Here is a 14,489-nt window from a genome sequence, read left to right as displayed (position 1 = left end):
TGACTACTCTTCTATGTATACAGACTCTTTAATGGCATCTTTTTCTTGAAAATAAATATTTCCATCACAATTGCTATAATTTTTTTTCCATATAAGTTATTTGTATGCCTACATAGTCAACTTTGTTAATTGTTAGACAATAATTTTAGTCATAAGAAAAGAGAATCTCCCGAGTGGTAAATAAATTCCTAGGTATTTCCCTTTTTTTTATGCATATAATTGGTGGGTAATTTCAGGTTTTACTGAATTTTCTGACCAATCTACACCCTGATATTGCTTTATCTTTCGAGAGAAAAAAACTGAAAAACTATCATCCTATAAATAAATTAGAATAACTTTTAAGACCAGTTGAAATTTTTTTCTTTAGTGTTTATTCATATTTAAATTTATGATGAAACAGATTTCATAAATAATTTTTTTTTAATTTTAAAGTTAAAACCCTTGTACTAAGTGAGAAACAAATTGTAAATAAGTTGTGGTTTACTACATTAAACTTTAGTATTTTAAAAATTTACAGAATTAGCATTTATTTTAAATCTCCAAATAATGTTGGAGCAGGATATTTGTTATTACAAAATATTAAATTCTATTTTACTTCATCAATTATTTGAAAAACATCAAGTGGTTAAAATTTATAATGAAACTTGAATGAAGGCAAAAGCAAATATATACCACTCACCAAATTACTGAAAGTATTACTGGTTTCTTTTTAATATTTTATTCAAAATATTAAAAAGCAGTCCAAAAGTATGCAGTGCACACCTTCAATACATTTAGACTTCAAGTTTTGCTTTGAATGATTTGTATAATGTTAAATCATAAGCCATGTGCAACTCATTGCTGAGCATTCTAACACCATACAACTTTACATTCTTGATTAACTGTCACCATCTTTAACATTCGTTCAGCTTCTCTTAAGGCTATATTGAAAAATTATGCCAGTGATGTGCTTGACTTGATCACTCAACCTGTTTGGGTAAATATGTACTGTACGGATTAGCGTCAAAAATTTTTTTAAAAATCTGAAATAACTTTCATTATATGCTCTTTTACATCCTCTTTTCATTACAGCCTGCAGAGATAAAAAATTCCAATTACTTTTGGAGATATCGCCGTTCTTATTTTGCAATACAAGACCTATGTAATCATTCGACCGTAGCCATTTTATATTTTGCCGCGTGTGCGTGAATGCCTAAATAACAGAAATTTTCCATTAGGTAAGGTTAGTTACATTATAAATACTTAAAAAAAAAACAGAAATTAAAAATAATATCAATTAATTTTACTTGTTGTATAGTTTTAAGTATTTATAATGTAACTGACCTGACCTGACCTAACCTAACAAAACGGGACAAAGGTAGATTAGGTCAGGTCAGCTACATTATAAATACTTTGAAACTGAACGGACATTAAAATAATAAAATTAAATTTAATGGTTGTTTGGTTTTAAAGTATTTATAATGTAGCTGACCTGACCTAACAAACTGGGACAAAGGATGAACAGTAGGAACTCATGTAATTTTCTTTTTACATGATTTAGTCGTTCACGTGGGAGACCTAAGATGCACATAAAGTTCTGCCATTTCCGATTACACCCGAACAATTCACCTTCGGCCAACTTCGGGATTTGTTTTATTTTTGCGCAGGAAAAATGAATTCAAATATTAAAAGTGGTCGGTTAGGTTAGCTACATTAAAACACTTTAAAACACTATGGACGGTTAGTTAGGTTAGTATAGCTACATTAAAATAAACAGAGAAATATAAATATTATTAAATAAACCCGAGGTTGGCCGAAGGTGAATTGTTCGGGTGTAATCGGGAATGGCAGAACTTTATGTGCATCTTAGGCTTCACCGTTTACTACGTCGCAAAAAAAAATCATACTTGTAAACAAGCAACAATGTTAACGCCGCATGAGTGCACAGGATGAAAATTAAAAAATTCGGTAAATCTGTATTGTACGGATTAGCGCCAAAAAAAATCGTACAAATATGAAATAACTTTCATAATATTCTATCTTACGTCCTCTTTTCAGAACCGCCTGCGGAGATTAAAAATTCCAATTACTTTTGGAGATATCGAATTTTTTAATATTCATTTTTTGGCGATTTTTTAAAAAAAAATTTTAAAAATCCAAAAATACCTTTATTCTGTGCTCTTTAACTTCCTCTTTTCATTAAACCCGGCGGAGATCAGAAATTCCAAATACTTTAGGAGATATGGAATTTTTTAATTTTTGTGATGTGCACTGATGCGGAGTTCAGCGGGAAGCCTACGATTCACACATCCTTCTGGACATACCCGAATACTCACGTTGGCAAGCCTTCTTTTCTTAAAATTAGCAAGAAGTAATTAAAAATACTTTAAAACACTGTGGATGGTTGGTTATATTAGGTAAGTATAGCTACATTAAAAATACTGTAAAATCATTTTATGGTTGCTTAGCAAATAACTTTTTAATATGTAGCTATCCAGCGCTAGGAAACCGTTTACATGATTTCACAGTATTTTTAATGTAGCTATCCTAACCAAATCAACCATCCACAATGTTTTGAAGTATTTATAATGTAGCTAACATAACCTAATTGACCATTAGTTTTCGTGAGTTGCATATTTATTTACAATAAACAAAATAAAAAAACCGAAGATGCACGATCGGGCGTTTGCCTCTCGTCTGTTGAAAGAAGGCTTGCCAACGTGAGTATTCGGGTATGTCCAGAAGGATGAGTGAATCGTAGGCTTCCCGCGTTTTCCACCATTGTTGCTTGTTTACAAGTATGATTTTTTTTTTTTCGCGACGTAGTTGAACTACATCACGTAAAAAGAAAATTACGTGAGTTCCTACTGTTCATCCTTTTTCCCGGTTTGTTAGGTCAGGTCAGCTACATTATAAATACTTTAAAAGTAAACAACCATTAAAATTAATTTTATTATATTTAATGTCCGTTCAGTTTCAAAGTATTTATACTGTAGCTGACCTGACCTAATCTACCTTTGTCCCGTTTTGTTAGGTCAGGTCAGTTACATTATAAATACTTAAAACTATACAAGTAAAATTAATTAATATTATTTTTAATTTCCGTTTATTTTGAAGTATTTATCATGTAACTAACCTTACATAATGGAAAATTTCTGTTATTTGGGCATTCACGCACACACGTCAAAATATAAAATGGCGTCTCTTGAATGATTACATAGGGCTTGTATTGCAAAATAAGAACGGCGATATCTCCAAAAGTAATTGGAATTTTTAATCTCCGCAGGCGGTTTTGAAAAGAGGACGTAAAAGAGCATATAATGAAAATTATTTCATATTTGTACGATTTTTTTTGGCGCTAATCCGTACAATACAGATTTACCAAAAATTCGATATCTCCTAAAGTATTTGGAATTTCTTATCTCCGCCGGGTTTAATAAAAAGAGGAAGTTAAAAAGCACAGAATAAAAGTATTTTCGGAATTTTTAATATTTTCAACAAATATTGCCCAAATATGAAAATTAAAAAATTCGATATCTCCTAAAGTATTTGGAATTTCTTATCTCCGCAGGCTGTAATGAAAAGAGGACGTAAAAGAGCATATAATGAAAATTATTTCAGATTTTTAAATTTTTTTTTTGACGCTAATCCGTACACTACATATTTACCCCTATCCTCCTGGTCTCCTGCCAACCTTTCCTTCCATGAAACACTTCTAAATTGTCACCATCCCTTCTTAATATGTCCAAAAAAAAACTGGATGATTCTCCTTGTAAGCCGAGAAGAGACATTTAGAGATATTCAGTTTCTTTGTCATAATAATTGTATCAACGGCTATGAAAAATATGCAAGAATGCATTTGAACTAGTTTCTAGCCTCGCACAGGGCACTGTTTATTAAAACAGCTGCAGATGTGTTTCCATACTAGGATTTGGTTTGGAGACGTTCTGGAATACAGCCTGAGAATTGGGTTACAGGTGTATCACAAGGCAGTGCTTATTCACTACCTTAGCCTTACATCTTGGAATACCGCCTTATTAACCTGATTCAGAAATTTAAGTTGGAGACTAGACAAACCACAAAAGGCAATAAAAACTTTCTATTTAAAGAAATTTAAGTGACAAACATTGCATTAAGATGAAGCAGAAATTAATCCTAAAAGATAAAAACACAGAAGCTAAGAGTTACTTCTATGGTAAGAATAAATGTAAATGGTCAAAAGATTCTCAATCAACTGCAGTTCCGAAACACAAAGTTAACATACCTTGAATCTTTGGGCAAACTTAATACCATAGAACAGTGCGATACCAATGAAAGAATTTTATGCACAAATTAAAAACTTGGACATTTTAGGGAAAAGGATAACTATCCCATATCACGTATCCAAGTTTATCCCTTGATCCTGATGGCATGATCAATTAAATATTGATCCTGTGGTACTTGATGCTTGTTATTTTAATTTAATACGTCAAAAGATTCTATAAATAAAAATTTGCATACCTGCCAACTTTGGCTAGTCAAAAAGCGGGAGGTTTTTTAGTGGAGTAAACAATGCTTGTTGCCCCCAATAAAACGCGGAAGGGGGGGGGGGGGTGAAATTTTGTTTATTTTGACGGAAAAATCACGACACAAAGAAAAAAATGCAGCATGTTCACCTTTCCTCGATTGCAAAATGCACGGAAATTCGTCACTAAATCTCTTCTTGTACACAACAATATACTTTTCACTGTAGGCCATTTCTATTAAATCCCTATTGCGGAGTAGGCCTACAACTAAACGCGTACAAAATACTCATCACGCAACTGCTTCCACAAAATAATATTTTTTTTGAATACACCGTTGAATAAATTCGAAGACTACTATAATGCTACCTCTACACTTATTCTGTGAGCACATACGCGAACAAAGGTGAATTTGTTCGGGGGCGAACAAACAATTCACACATAGCCGGCTAACAAACCGAAGCGAATTTGGGCACGAATGTAAACAGTGGTATCATAAACTCATTATTAATCCAGTCCGTCTTTATTTCAAAACACCACCAAAAAAACCGTTTACAATGTTGACAAAACACGCCATTTTGGAAAACAAACCTTTTTCTGGTTGGCTAACAAACACCAATGACGAACGTGTACCAAAACAGCTCCCATAATTATCGTAAATAACTAGATTTCTTTCTTAGATGTACACTTAACCAAGAGTTTTAGCCGACAATTGTGGGCATTTAGGCTATTAAAATAACTACACGTTATGGTACGAACCGTAGTTACTATACAATTGTACGGAATAATGGTACAAACATATTAATTCTATAAATTTATTGGATTAAAAACTTAAAGAGAAACAGAACCAAAAAACGGGAGATTTTAATGACAAATCGGGAGGGCGGGAGAAAGGGTATAAAATCGTGAGTCTCCCGCCTAAAGCGGGAGAGTTGGCAGGTATGAATTTGTCATATAACCACACACAAATATAATACAAATTATATTTTCCTTTTTAATTATAAACACTGCATAACAGTTAAAACTTGGCTAACAGTTCAGAAGAGGCTGCGATTTCAAGACAATAAGTTTACAAGTTCCAAGCAAATACAGGACCTAGAAAAGAGGAACATAATATTGTGAAATAAGAAAAAAATGATTGTAAGTTGAATAAATTCTTTTTTTTTTCAACACTTATCATAATTCAATATTACAAGACAATTTATTTTATGTTCAGGATCTTCCGACATACTGAATTAAAACCAGGATCATGTACCACAGGATCTTTCACTGTACTAAATAAAACAGCAAGCATCATGTACCACAGGTTCAAGCCAACAGGATCATGTCTTAAAAATCAAGACTTCATGATCCAGGGATAAAACTTCCAATATATATCTAACAGGTAAACAATGAATGGCGACGACAGTTTAAAAAAAAAAAGTATGGTACATTAACTTTAAAAACGTTTTGATTTGACTTAATTTTCATTTCACAAAGCCGCGACGTCCGATGCTGGTATAATAAACCAAGCTGTAAAGTATTATTTAACCAAAACTAATAGGAATTGGAAAACCATCCCTTCAGAATAAATGTAGGGATGTGTGAAAACCTTGTATCCAATTTATTTCCGTTCTAAAACCGGCGACGTCCATTAGTTACCCAGATAAATAGAGAACCTTGTGTCACATGTCAAACACCAATTCACGAAAAAATTCACCAAGCATATATGGAATGTGTGTGTATCACTACATATGAATTACATTAAAATATGAAGGTCTCAAATTAAATAAATTTAAGACCCAGGAACACTATAAAATATACAAATACCATTTTATTCAACTTTATACATTAAAAATTAGGTAAAATTCTTTTGTTTTTCATTATAAATTTATAAAAAAAAATTCTGTTTTCAACAAACTGAGTTGAATTTTAACTAGGTATTTTCACTCAAAACATAATACGCAACAATAAAAAAAATTTAGACCCGTGAGACCCATTTAAGGGCTAGTGAAAAACCCACCCGCCATTCTTCAACAAACATCAAATCTGCCATGCACTAAAAGCCCATTTAAGAACAAAATAAAACTTATTAAACAATAGCATGCACAATCCATTCGTCTCTCCTAACAATCTCAATAGTTGAAATATTACCTCCCCACGCATTCCTCGAGAATCATCTCGCCCGCGACCAAATCGTCGGCCACGACCACCGCCTCGGGGGCCGCCGCCGCCGCCACCTCCGGAATGGTTTTGTTGCATCTGATCTTGCGACTCATTCGTTTCATTTTCCAATATCTTAACTTCGTCAGACATACTAAAAAAAAACTCCAAACTTCACCTCCAAATATGCTTAAAAAACAAATTCTACCGTTTCGGAAGATCAAGCTAACAAACAGCTTTTCCCAATGGCGTCACACAACGGAGAGAGTCTATAAAGGAAGAGACATACTAGCAACCAAAACGGAAATAAAAATTAATTGAATGATGGGTAATAAAAGCCTTCGCTAGAAAATAAGAAAAGCAAGATACAAAAATGTAAATTTTCCCAAATTTAAGCTAAGTGATGTTTAAATTAACAAAGTATTTATAAATACCATAATAATTTATTTAAAATAATTAAAAAATAAAAAATGTTAATAAAAATTTAATTATTATAATAAACAAGTGTTATTGAAAAATATACATAGTAAGAAAAATTAATAAAAAAATGTGAAAAGCTAAATTACAAAAACAGTACTTTAAAAGGAACACTAAAAAAAGGGCATTGTAAAGAAAAAATCAGGTGTTTATAATTTAAAAAACTGCTTAAAAATATAATGTATACGAAAAAACGACCTATACCTGACGCTGTCCAAAAAATTCATATTTAAGAATAAACTGATTGTTCTATTCCAGTAGCAAGCTCAAAACATCATTCTATAAACTGCTATAACCTGTATCGGAATCAGGGGGTGGCCACATCTGCATGGTAAGTGTATGAAGCCTTTTTTTCCTTCAGCTAATTGTTTCATTTGGCAAGATGGCCAAAACAATAGCTGAAATGTAGTATAAGAATTGTGCAAACTGTTTTGAAGGAATTTTCAATGGCAGTGACTTTAATGACATAGATTCTGATTTATTATTATAGTTATTGCTACAAATGGGTAAAAAAAGTGACAACTTTACCCCTACTTCCCTCTCATTTCTCTCCTGAACTGAGCCACACTACTAGCCCGAACACACACCTCATCTAACACATTCCGATACCCTATCATAATTATAACCATAGCATTTTACCTTTTCACGCATCTCTTCGCTCCTTAAAGACTTTATTGTTGTTCCCCCTCCTACTTCACCAGAGACAGCGGTAAATACTGAATAAATACTGTCAATTCAAATCTTCAGTTTGGAAAATTTCCAACCATCTGGAACCAGCCATTGAGGTGCCGATTCTGAAGCCCAAGAAACTGTCAGATGATCCCACAACCTATCGACACCATTTCCCTACTCTCTTGCATCGGAAAGCTTGTGGAACATATAATTTTCCGATGCCTCCAACAGGTCGTGAATGAATGGCAATTGCTTCCATATTTCCCATTTGGCTTTCGCCCATTTCACACTACCAGCACGTGCTGGCAAGAGTCACCAGGGTAGTCCATGAAGGATTCTCCATAAAAAAGAGAGGCATGCTTCTCCTTTTGGATCTGCAATATGCCTTCGACTCTATCCACCATGTCAAATTGTCTGTGGTGTTAATGTGAACAAGAATCCCATGCAGCCTTTTGCGACTGCTCTGGTTCTTTCTAACTCAAAGGACATTCAGAGTTCGTTAGATGCTACCCGCTCCAAGTGCTTCCCAATACAAGCGAGAGACCCACGGGGCTCCATAATAAGCCCTCTACCAGTGGCGGATCAAGGATTTTAGTTTGGGGGGGGGGGGCTTGACCCAGCTGAGGGCAATGTGAAGTTAACTATCTGACACCCAGGGGCGGATCCAGGATTATAGTTTGGGGAGGGGGGCTTGACCCAGCTGAGGACAATGTGAAGTTAACTATCTGACCCCCATAAGTTCGTGTGACATTGACGCCGCCATTGGTGCTCCCTCTGAGAGCACAGGCCGTTATGTGTCCCCAACACCTGAATCAGTGCCAGTGCTACGAACACGCCCGCGCATGTAGCATAGCGCAGGGGGGAGCAGTGCCTCGAACGGCGTGACTTAAGTCACGGCTGGCTGTATACACGAAGCGCCCGGCTGGGTGTGGCAATGCGCAAAAGGGAATTCAGTACATATGCAATTTAAATAACAAACACGAACTAAAACTTTTAATATATCAAATATTTCTTATTAATTAATTAATGGTATTGTAAACTCTTGTCGTTCACAAAACTGGCCGCCACCATCTTCCCGCGCTCAATGGTTTCCCGCGGATTTGCTCCCTCCCTGGCCGGGTTGCCAGGGAGAATCGTCAGTAGCCATCCAGCACTCACCAGGGCTGGCAGCCCCGCGCATGTGGAGCCTCCAAATGTTCGCGCCTGATCCAGCATGTAACGTCCATAGGTAATATTTCTAAATCTTCTTTTATCAGCTCCACGGTCGGCACTAATTCGGCCATATGATGTGTTGTACGGTCCGTAACTAAAATGTGTGACTCGACTACGAGTCTTTTCCTTGTGCTACGTAAATCTAAGTGGTTTAAGGCAGCCTGCCAAGGTGCCTGCGCTTCACGCCTTCATAACTCCATCCGCAGAGCTTGAACATTGCCCACGCGGGGCGGCATTGCGCCTAACGCGAAACCAAACTTTAGAACGCATCACATCAGTGGCGTAGCGTGCCATCTCGGCGCCTGGGGCGGGAGACCCATTTGCCGCCCCCATTCGATAGGTGCTTAATTAAAATTAAATTTCACATGCAATGAGGTACCTTTTATTGAAGTTAAAATAGGATAAGCGATTTTACAAGCGGATTCTACGGGCCTTATGAGCAGCGAAGTCAGAAATAACTTTGTCAAAATCAATATTAGCATCCAATTCTTGTTCAATCGACAATATAGCCAAGTTTGATAGTCTAGCGGAGCTTATAGTAGATCTGAGGTAATTTTTTATTAGCTCCAACTAAACGAAACTATAATTTGTGGATTTTTGGGATTTAAATTAACGGACTAATAAAACTGAAACTGGGATTTTACGTTCAGTGTGTTTCACCCAATCCCTGCCAGACCTAGAAGAAAAAAGGCGTCGACCGTTAGAAAATGACTTAACTTAGAAGGGCTTGTAAACCCATAATTTGTAATTTGCTAAATTTTTGGTATATTTATTTGCATGTTAAGGTGTGTCAATTTTTTGCTAGATTTCGCCTATGCTAATTGGTATTTACAGCGGTGATACGCCCGGTGCGTATCTATATTTGTATTTGTATTTGTATTAATATGTTCTTATATATTTTTAATGCCTTTTTGGTAATTATATTTAATTTTCGGAGCTCTGAAGTATATGATCAAATTATAATTTTTTGGGGGAATTGTTAAAGTATTTTTTTAGTATTATTATATAGCTATTTTTATAAGTAGTAATAGGGTATGTATTTTATGATGGATGCGCCGATTTGTGATGAAACGATTTTATGATATATATTTATTAAATGTTGTCATACAAATTTTGCGTCTTTTTAACTTGCTGCCTCCTCTCACTGTTCGCAACATTATTAGTATTTTTTAAGCCTGCTATTAGTTTGGGTTTTAATATTTTTTTGGGTTTAACTGCGCTCGCGGTACGGGGAAATATAGGAGTTTTACTGTGTCCCGGTTTGCGGAAGTTGTTTGGTTTGCCCTGGGTTAAGGTCAAACTTTACAGTACAATGCGTAGTACTAAATTCAATGAGTGCGAAAGAGAGGCATCGACACGGGCCGACGCGTGAAACAAAAGATTTTGTATGAGTAATTAACATAATAAGGAGTGCCGCTCAACTCGGCTCGCGCGCGGCGTGATGCGATGTTGCCGTTCCTATGTAAACAAACAAACGTTATAAAGAGCTCTGTCAGTGATTTCGCAGTTTTTCTTTTAAATAAATATTTAAAAATAGTTGGTGCGCAAAATTTTAGATAAAATGGAACATTATAGTGTGTCTGACACATGTAATGAATGAATCATAGATCATATCTCAACCCGCTTCACCGGCGACCCGCCCCCGCGAACTGCCGCCCGGGGCGGGCCGCCCCCTCCGCCCCACCTACGCTACGCCACTGCATCACATCCTGGGACGTGCCGCGGTCGCGGGTGAGTTACCACATTAGGTACCACCATGCCCGTACCCAGCTTAACGTGGCCCATGCCACCACGAGGACGAACCTCGATTAACGTAATTTCTCTGAAAGTAGGGACTAACATCATCCCAAGCCCGGGACTGGCTTATAGTAACTTTATTGTCAAATTTCAGTGTTAGTGTTAGTATTCGCCATAAATCATGCGTAAGTGCCCATTTTAGTGTTATGTATAATTTCTCATTCAGTAATTAGTGATCCTTCTGTATAATGCACCATCCGGGCTACCACGTGCTAATCACTTAACCCGCCGCGCGCCTTAATCGTCGTCGCCGTAGCTCTCAGGATAGCCTACACCCCTCGAAATGGTAGTCTCCCGGAATACCACCAGAAGCTAACCAGTACCGCCAATCGAGGGCTGTGTGCGCGGAGACGAGGTCGACGATGATACGGCCAGTCACGTAAAAGTGTATTATGCGAAGTGAAGTACTGTAACGTGTGTCAGCAATAAAATCAGTAATGTTCACGTGTGTTTTTTAATAGTACGGCGTCCTGAGTGGCCATAACAGCCCAGAAAGCCCTTTGTAGACGCGTCCCTGCCTGCAGCCACGAGGCAAAGAACCCCGCCCTCGAGACCAAATTATACCAACGTAATTTAACTATCATCATTTCAGGGCAAGCAACGGGGACAACGCAAACATATTTACCTCTACTCTGAACTATTTAGATGTGATTACAATTATATATATATATATATAATTGTATGTTTAACTAAACTTACAGAAACACCACAGATCTTATTCTTGTTAATGGGAACTGAAACAAAATTAATTTTAAATATTTTAGCTATTACTTTAACACATCAAACAAAAGACCAAACAAATGGTTTAAAATTTTATAAACACCAATTAAAGCGAGGCCAATGCCTTTCTACATAAATTGTTAATTATTTATTCTACAAAAGGATAAATTAATATTCGATAGAATATCCTAAATGTACAAAAAATTCACCTGAATAATAATTCATGTGTGTGTGTGTAGATCACACTGATTAAGTGTTGCCAACATGCATTTCAATATTATTCAAAAACATTTCTTAGTCCTGATTAGTTTTAACAAGATTTTTTTTAAAATTATGTGAGTCCGGTTAAGTTAAATCATGCAGCATATCATCTTAAAAATCCAAGACTACTAAGTTACAAATGACTTGATTAACTAGTGATTTTATTTTGATGCAAAAATTGTCATCTTAAATGACAAAGTATACTTTTACTACAAAAAATATATCATTTTTCAATTTGTTAAATACGACAAATGTTAATTGTTTAATTATTTTTGAAGTCATAATTTGATGTTATTACAAATTATATATTGAATTATTTATATCACACAAAATGTAAATGCACTGTGGTATGCCTTGACATCGTACGGCCGAAGGCAACCCCAAAGACCAACCTGCACCCGCCAGTACTCGGCTCCGCTAACGGAAAGCACCCCTAGCCATGGCCCACCTGAGTCAAGTGCATGGCCCACAGGAGTCAAGTGAGCGGACCGCAACCCAAGGTAGAGAATAGCGAACCATTTTAATTACGCATGCAACGCACTCCCCGTGCCTACAAAATTCCCCTACACAATAATAAAGTAATCAAAAACAAACAAAAGCCCCTTATTAATAGAGTGCGACGTAGGAGTGCCCGGGTCACTCACGTATAGTTTTCTACTAAAACAGCTGTGAGTGCAACCCTTGCGGCCTTCAGCCTAAATTCAGTAGTGAAATGTGTGACGTAACGCAAACCGCCCCAAATTAGCATTATCATTCGCCACTGGAGTAGTTATCAAGAAACAGACAGTCTCCAGCTTGACTCTAATATTCAAACTTATTTTAGACAAACTTATTAAATGTCAATTCTAAAACATATATAGATATTAAGTTAATCATTAAGTTTTATTGTATGAATTTAGAGCCACTTGTTTTTATTATTAATGTAATTTTTTCGAATAACGGAACTTTAGAAACTCTGGCGCGACAGGGAGCTCACCCCTCGCCTCGCGCCAAGGCTAGACGCCAGTACAGCGCGACTCGTAGACCGGGACGGACGCACGTCCTACGGGGAGCCAGCATTTCTTTGTATCACCGAACGTCCATCTGGTAATTATAGTCACAACCAAAACCTTTTTTTAAATACTCCCCGTGTGCGCCCGGTCCATTTCCGGTATAGGGCCTAACCTAGCCGCGTCAATTTAACACGCCCCACACAAAGCATTACGTGGGGCCGTGCAGTATACGGTACGGGCCGTATCCCGCCACCCTAGAACTTTAGTTAATCGCCCAGTGCACAGGCACAGGCTACATCCAAACTTAAACGTATTTATAATTTAGTAGCGAGCCGCGGTCCACACAGGTGGGCCCGCCCATCGCAAGTTACTGAGTATGAGATTAGCCGATGCTAATCGAACGCTCTTCCTCAACTGCGACTGGCGTGAGGACTAAATAAGTAAACACACGTAGAGGCACGCAGGTGTCCCTCTAAGATAACGTGTGCAGAGTAATCGTGTACGTAAAAGCACCACAGAGCGCCGTTTTGTCAAGTGTAATTGTAATAATAGTGTAATCAAAACTTCACGTGTTCCGACGCCTCATTGGCAGTCATGTACCGCCGAGTAGACCTCGCGCCCAATGTAATGAACCAGTGTAAATCGTGAACAATAAAACGTCCACCCCGCACCTCCCGTGCGCGACGTGCGACCCGTAGAACAACCAGAACAGTGTATGTAAATTAACCTAAACAACCCAACCTAATCAGGAAACAAATTCGATCACGGCCGACGGTTCTAGCGGGCCACACTGGGGCAACGAACCCACGACCATATCACGGTTAGACACCGAGCTAGCCTGGCGCCCTCCCAGAACAGAAATCTCTAAGAAAGCCAGCCACCCCGCTAGGACCTGCGCCCGACCTCGAACACGAGACCGAGGCGGACGGCAAATGGCGCCCCCTGCGTGTGGCTAAATTTTGTACAAAATACGTGAAAACCGAACATACTGCAAGAAAACGGCCATTTTGGACGCGCGAGGGTTAGACAGGCTGACGCGCCAGGAGAAGTGGACAAAGGATCCCTCTCACCCCTCCCCCAGCGCACGACATTTCAGCAGAACAAGCGACGCAGGCGAGCGACATCACAGTCCAGCGGCCACCCCTAACCCCTCTTCACTTCCGCACCATCCCGCTTTTTCTTTCGCGTGACGGGCCGAACACCCTTCCCCCAACCTCCCCACCACTCCACTCCAGAGCAACTTACCGTTTCGCGCGGCCATCCCAACAGCTTCCCCCTCCTTCAATCCTCCACCCGTCCGCTTTGTGCGGCTGACCGGGCACTTGCGGCCATCGCCTCGCACGCCCATCCGCACCCCCGCTCGCTACGCGGCATTTCTCGGCCTCCGTTTTGTGTGGTGGTCCGGGCATTTAACCCTCCCCTCCCCACTCATCACTTCACAACTACACCCACGTGGCGCGCGCGCGACTACGTGCGCCCGCCCCCGTCAACAGAGCTCAGCTGTCAACAAAACCGCGCCTAACTATGCGCTATGCTGCCATACGTAGCTCACGCGACATGCACACAATGTCAACGGCCTAGAGCAATGGATCTACTGACAGGCCCATTACCTTGGCGTATCACCTGCCAATGCCCACCACTGGACAAAACACCACCGGGGACCGACATGAAACACGAACCATGGGAATTAAATTGGGATCAGATATGGAAAGGAAAAATAGAGACGGGATTAGCC

General features: G+C 38.3%; 1 protein-coding gene across 13 annotated transcripts in view; it reads right to left on the bottom strand.

Annotated features, from left to right (window-relative positions):
- Positions 1-6,946, bottom strand: part of LOC134540035 (hrp65 protein-like) — a 286,028-nt gene extending 279,082 nt beyond the window's left edge. For 4 of the 13 annotated variants that reach the window (XR_010076399.1, XR_010076397.1, XR_010076393.1 and 1 more), the window contains exon 1: positions 6,615-6,911. Coding sequence is in view for 4 of the 13 variants with exons in the window: in XM_063382478.1 (XP_063238548.1) it covers positions 6,615-6,776 (162 nt within the window). In the remaining 9 variants the exon portion in view is untranslated. Of the gene's footprint in view, positions 1-6,614 lie in introns of all 13 variants that reach the window. The other 9 variants (XR_010076401.1, XR_010076404.1, XM_063382530.1 and 6 more) reach the window with 5 other exon arrangements.
- Between the last annotated feature and the right edge of the window lie 7,543 nt (positions 6,947-14,489).

This window comes from Bacillus rossius, chromosome 1, assembly GCF_032445375.1.
Source record: "Bacillus rossius redtenbacheri isolate Brsri chromosome 1, Brsri_v3, whole genome shotgun sequence".
Classification (NCBI taxonomy): Eukaryota; Metazoa; Arthropoda; class Insecta; order Phasmatodea; family Bacillidae; genus Bacillus; species Bacillus rossius.
Note: the sequence above shows the minus strand (reverse complement) of the source record. Positions and strands in the feature narration are given on the sequence as shown.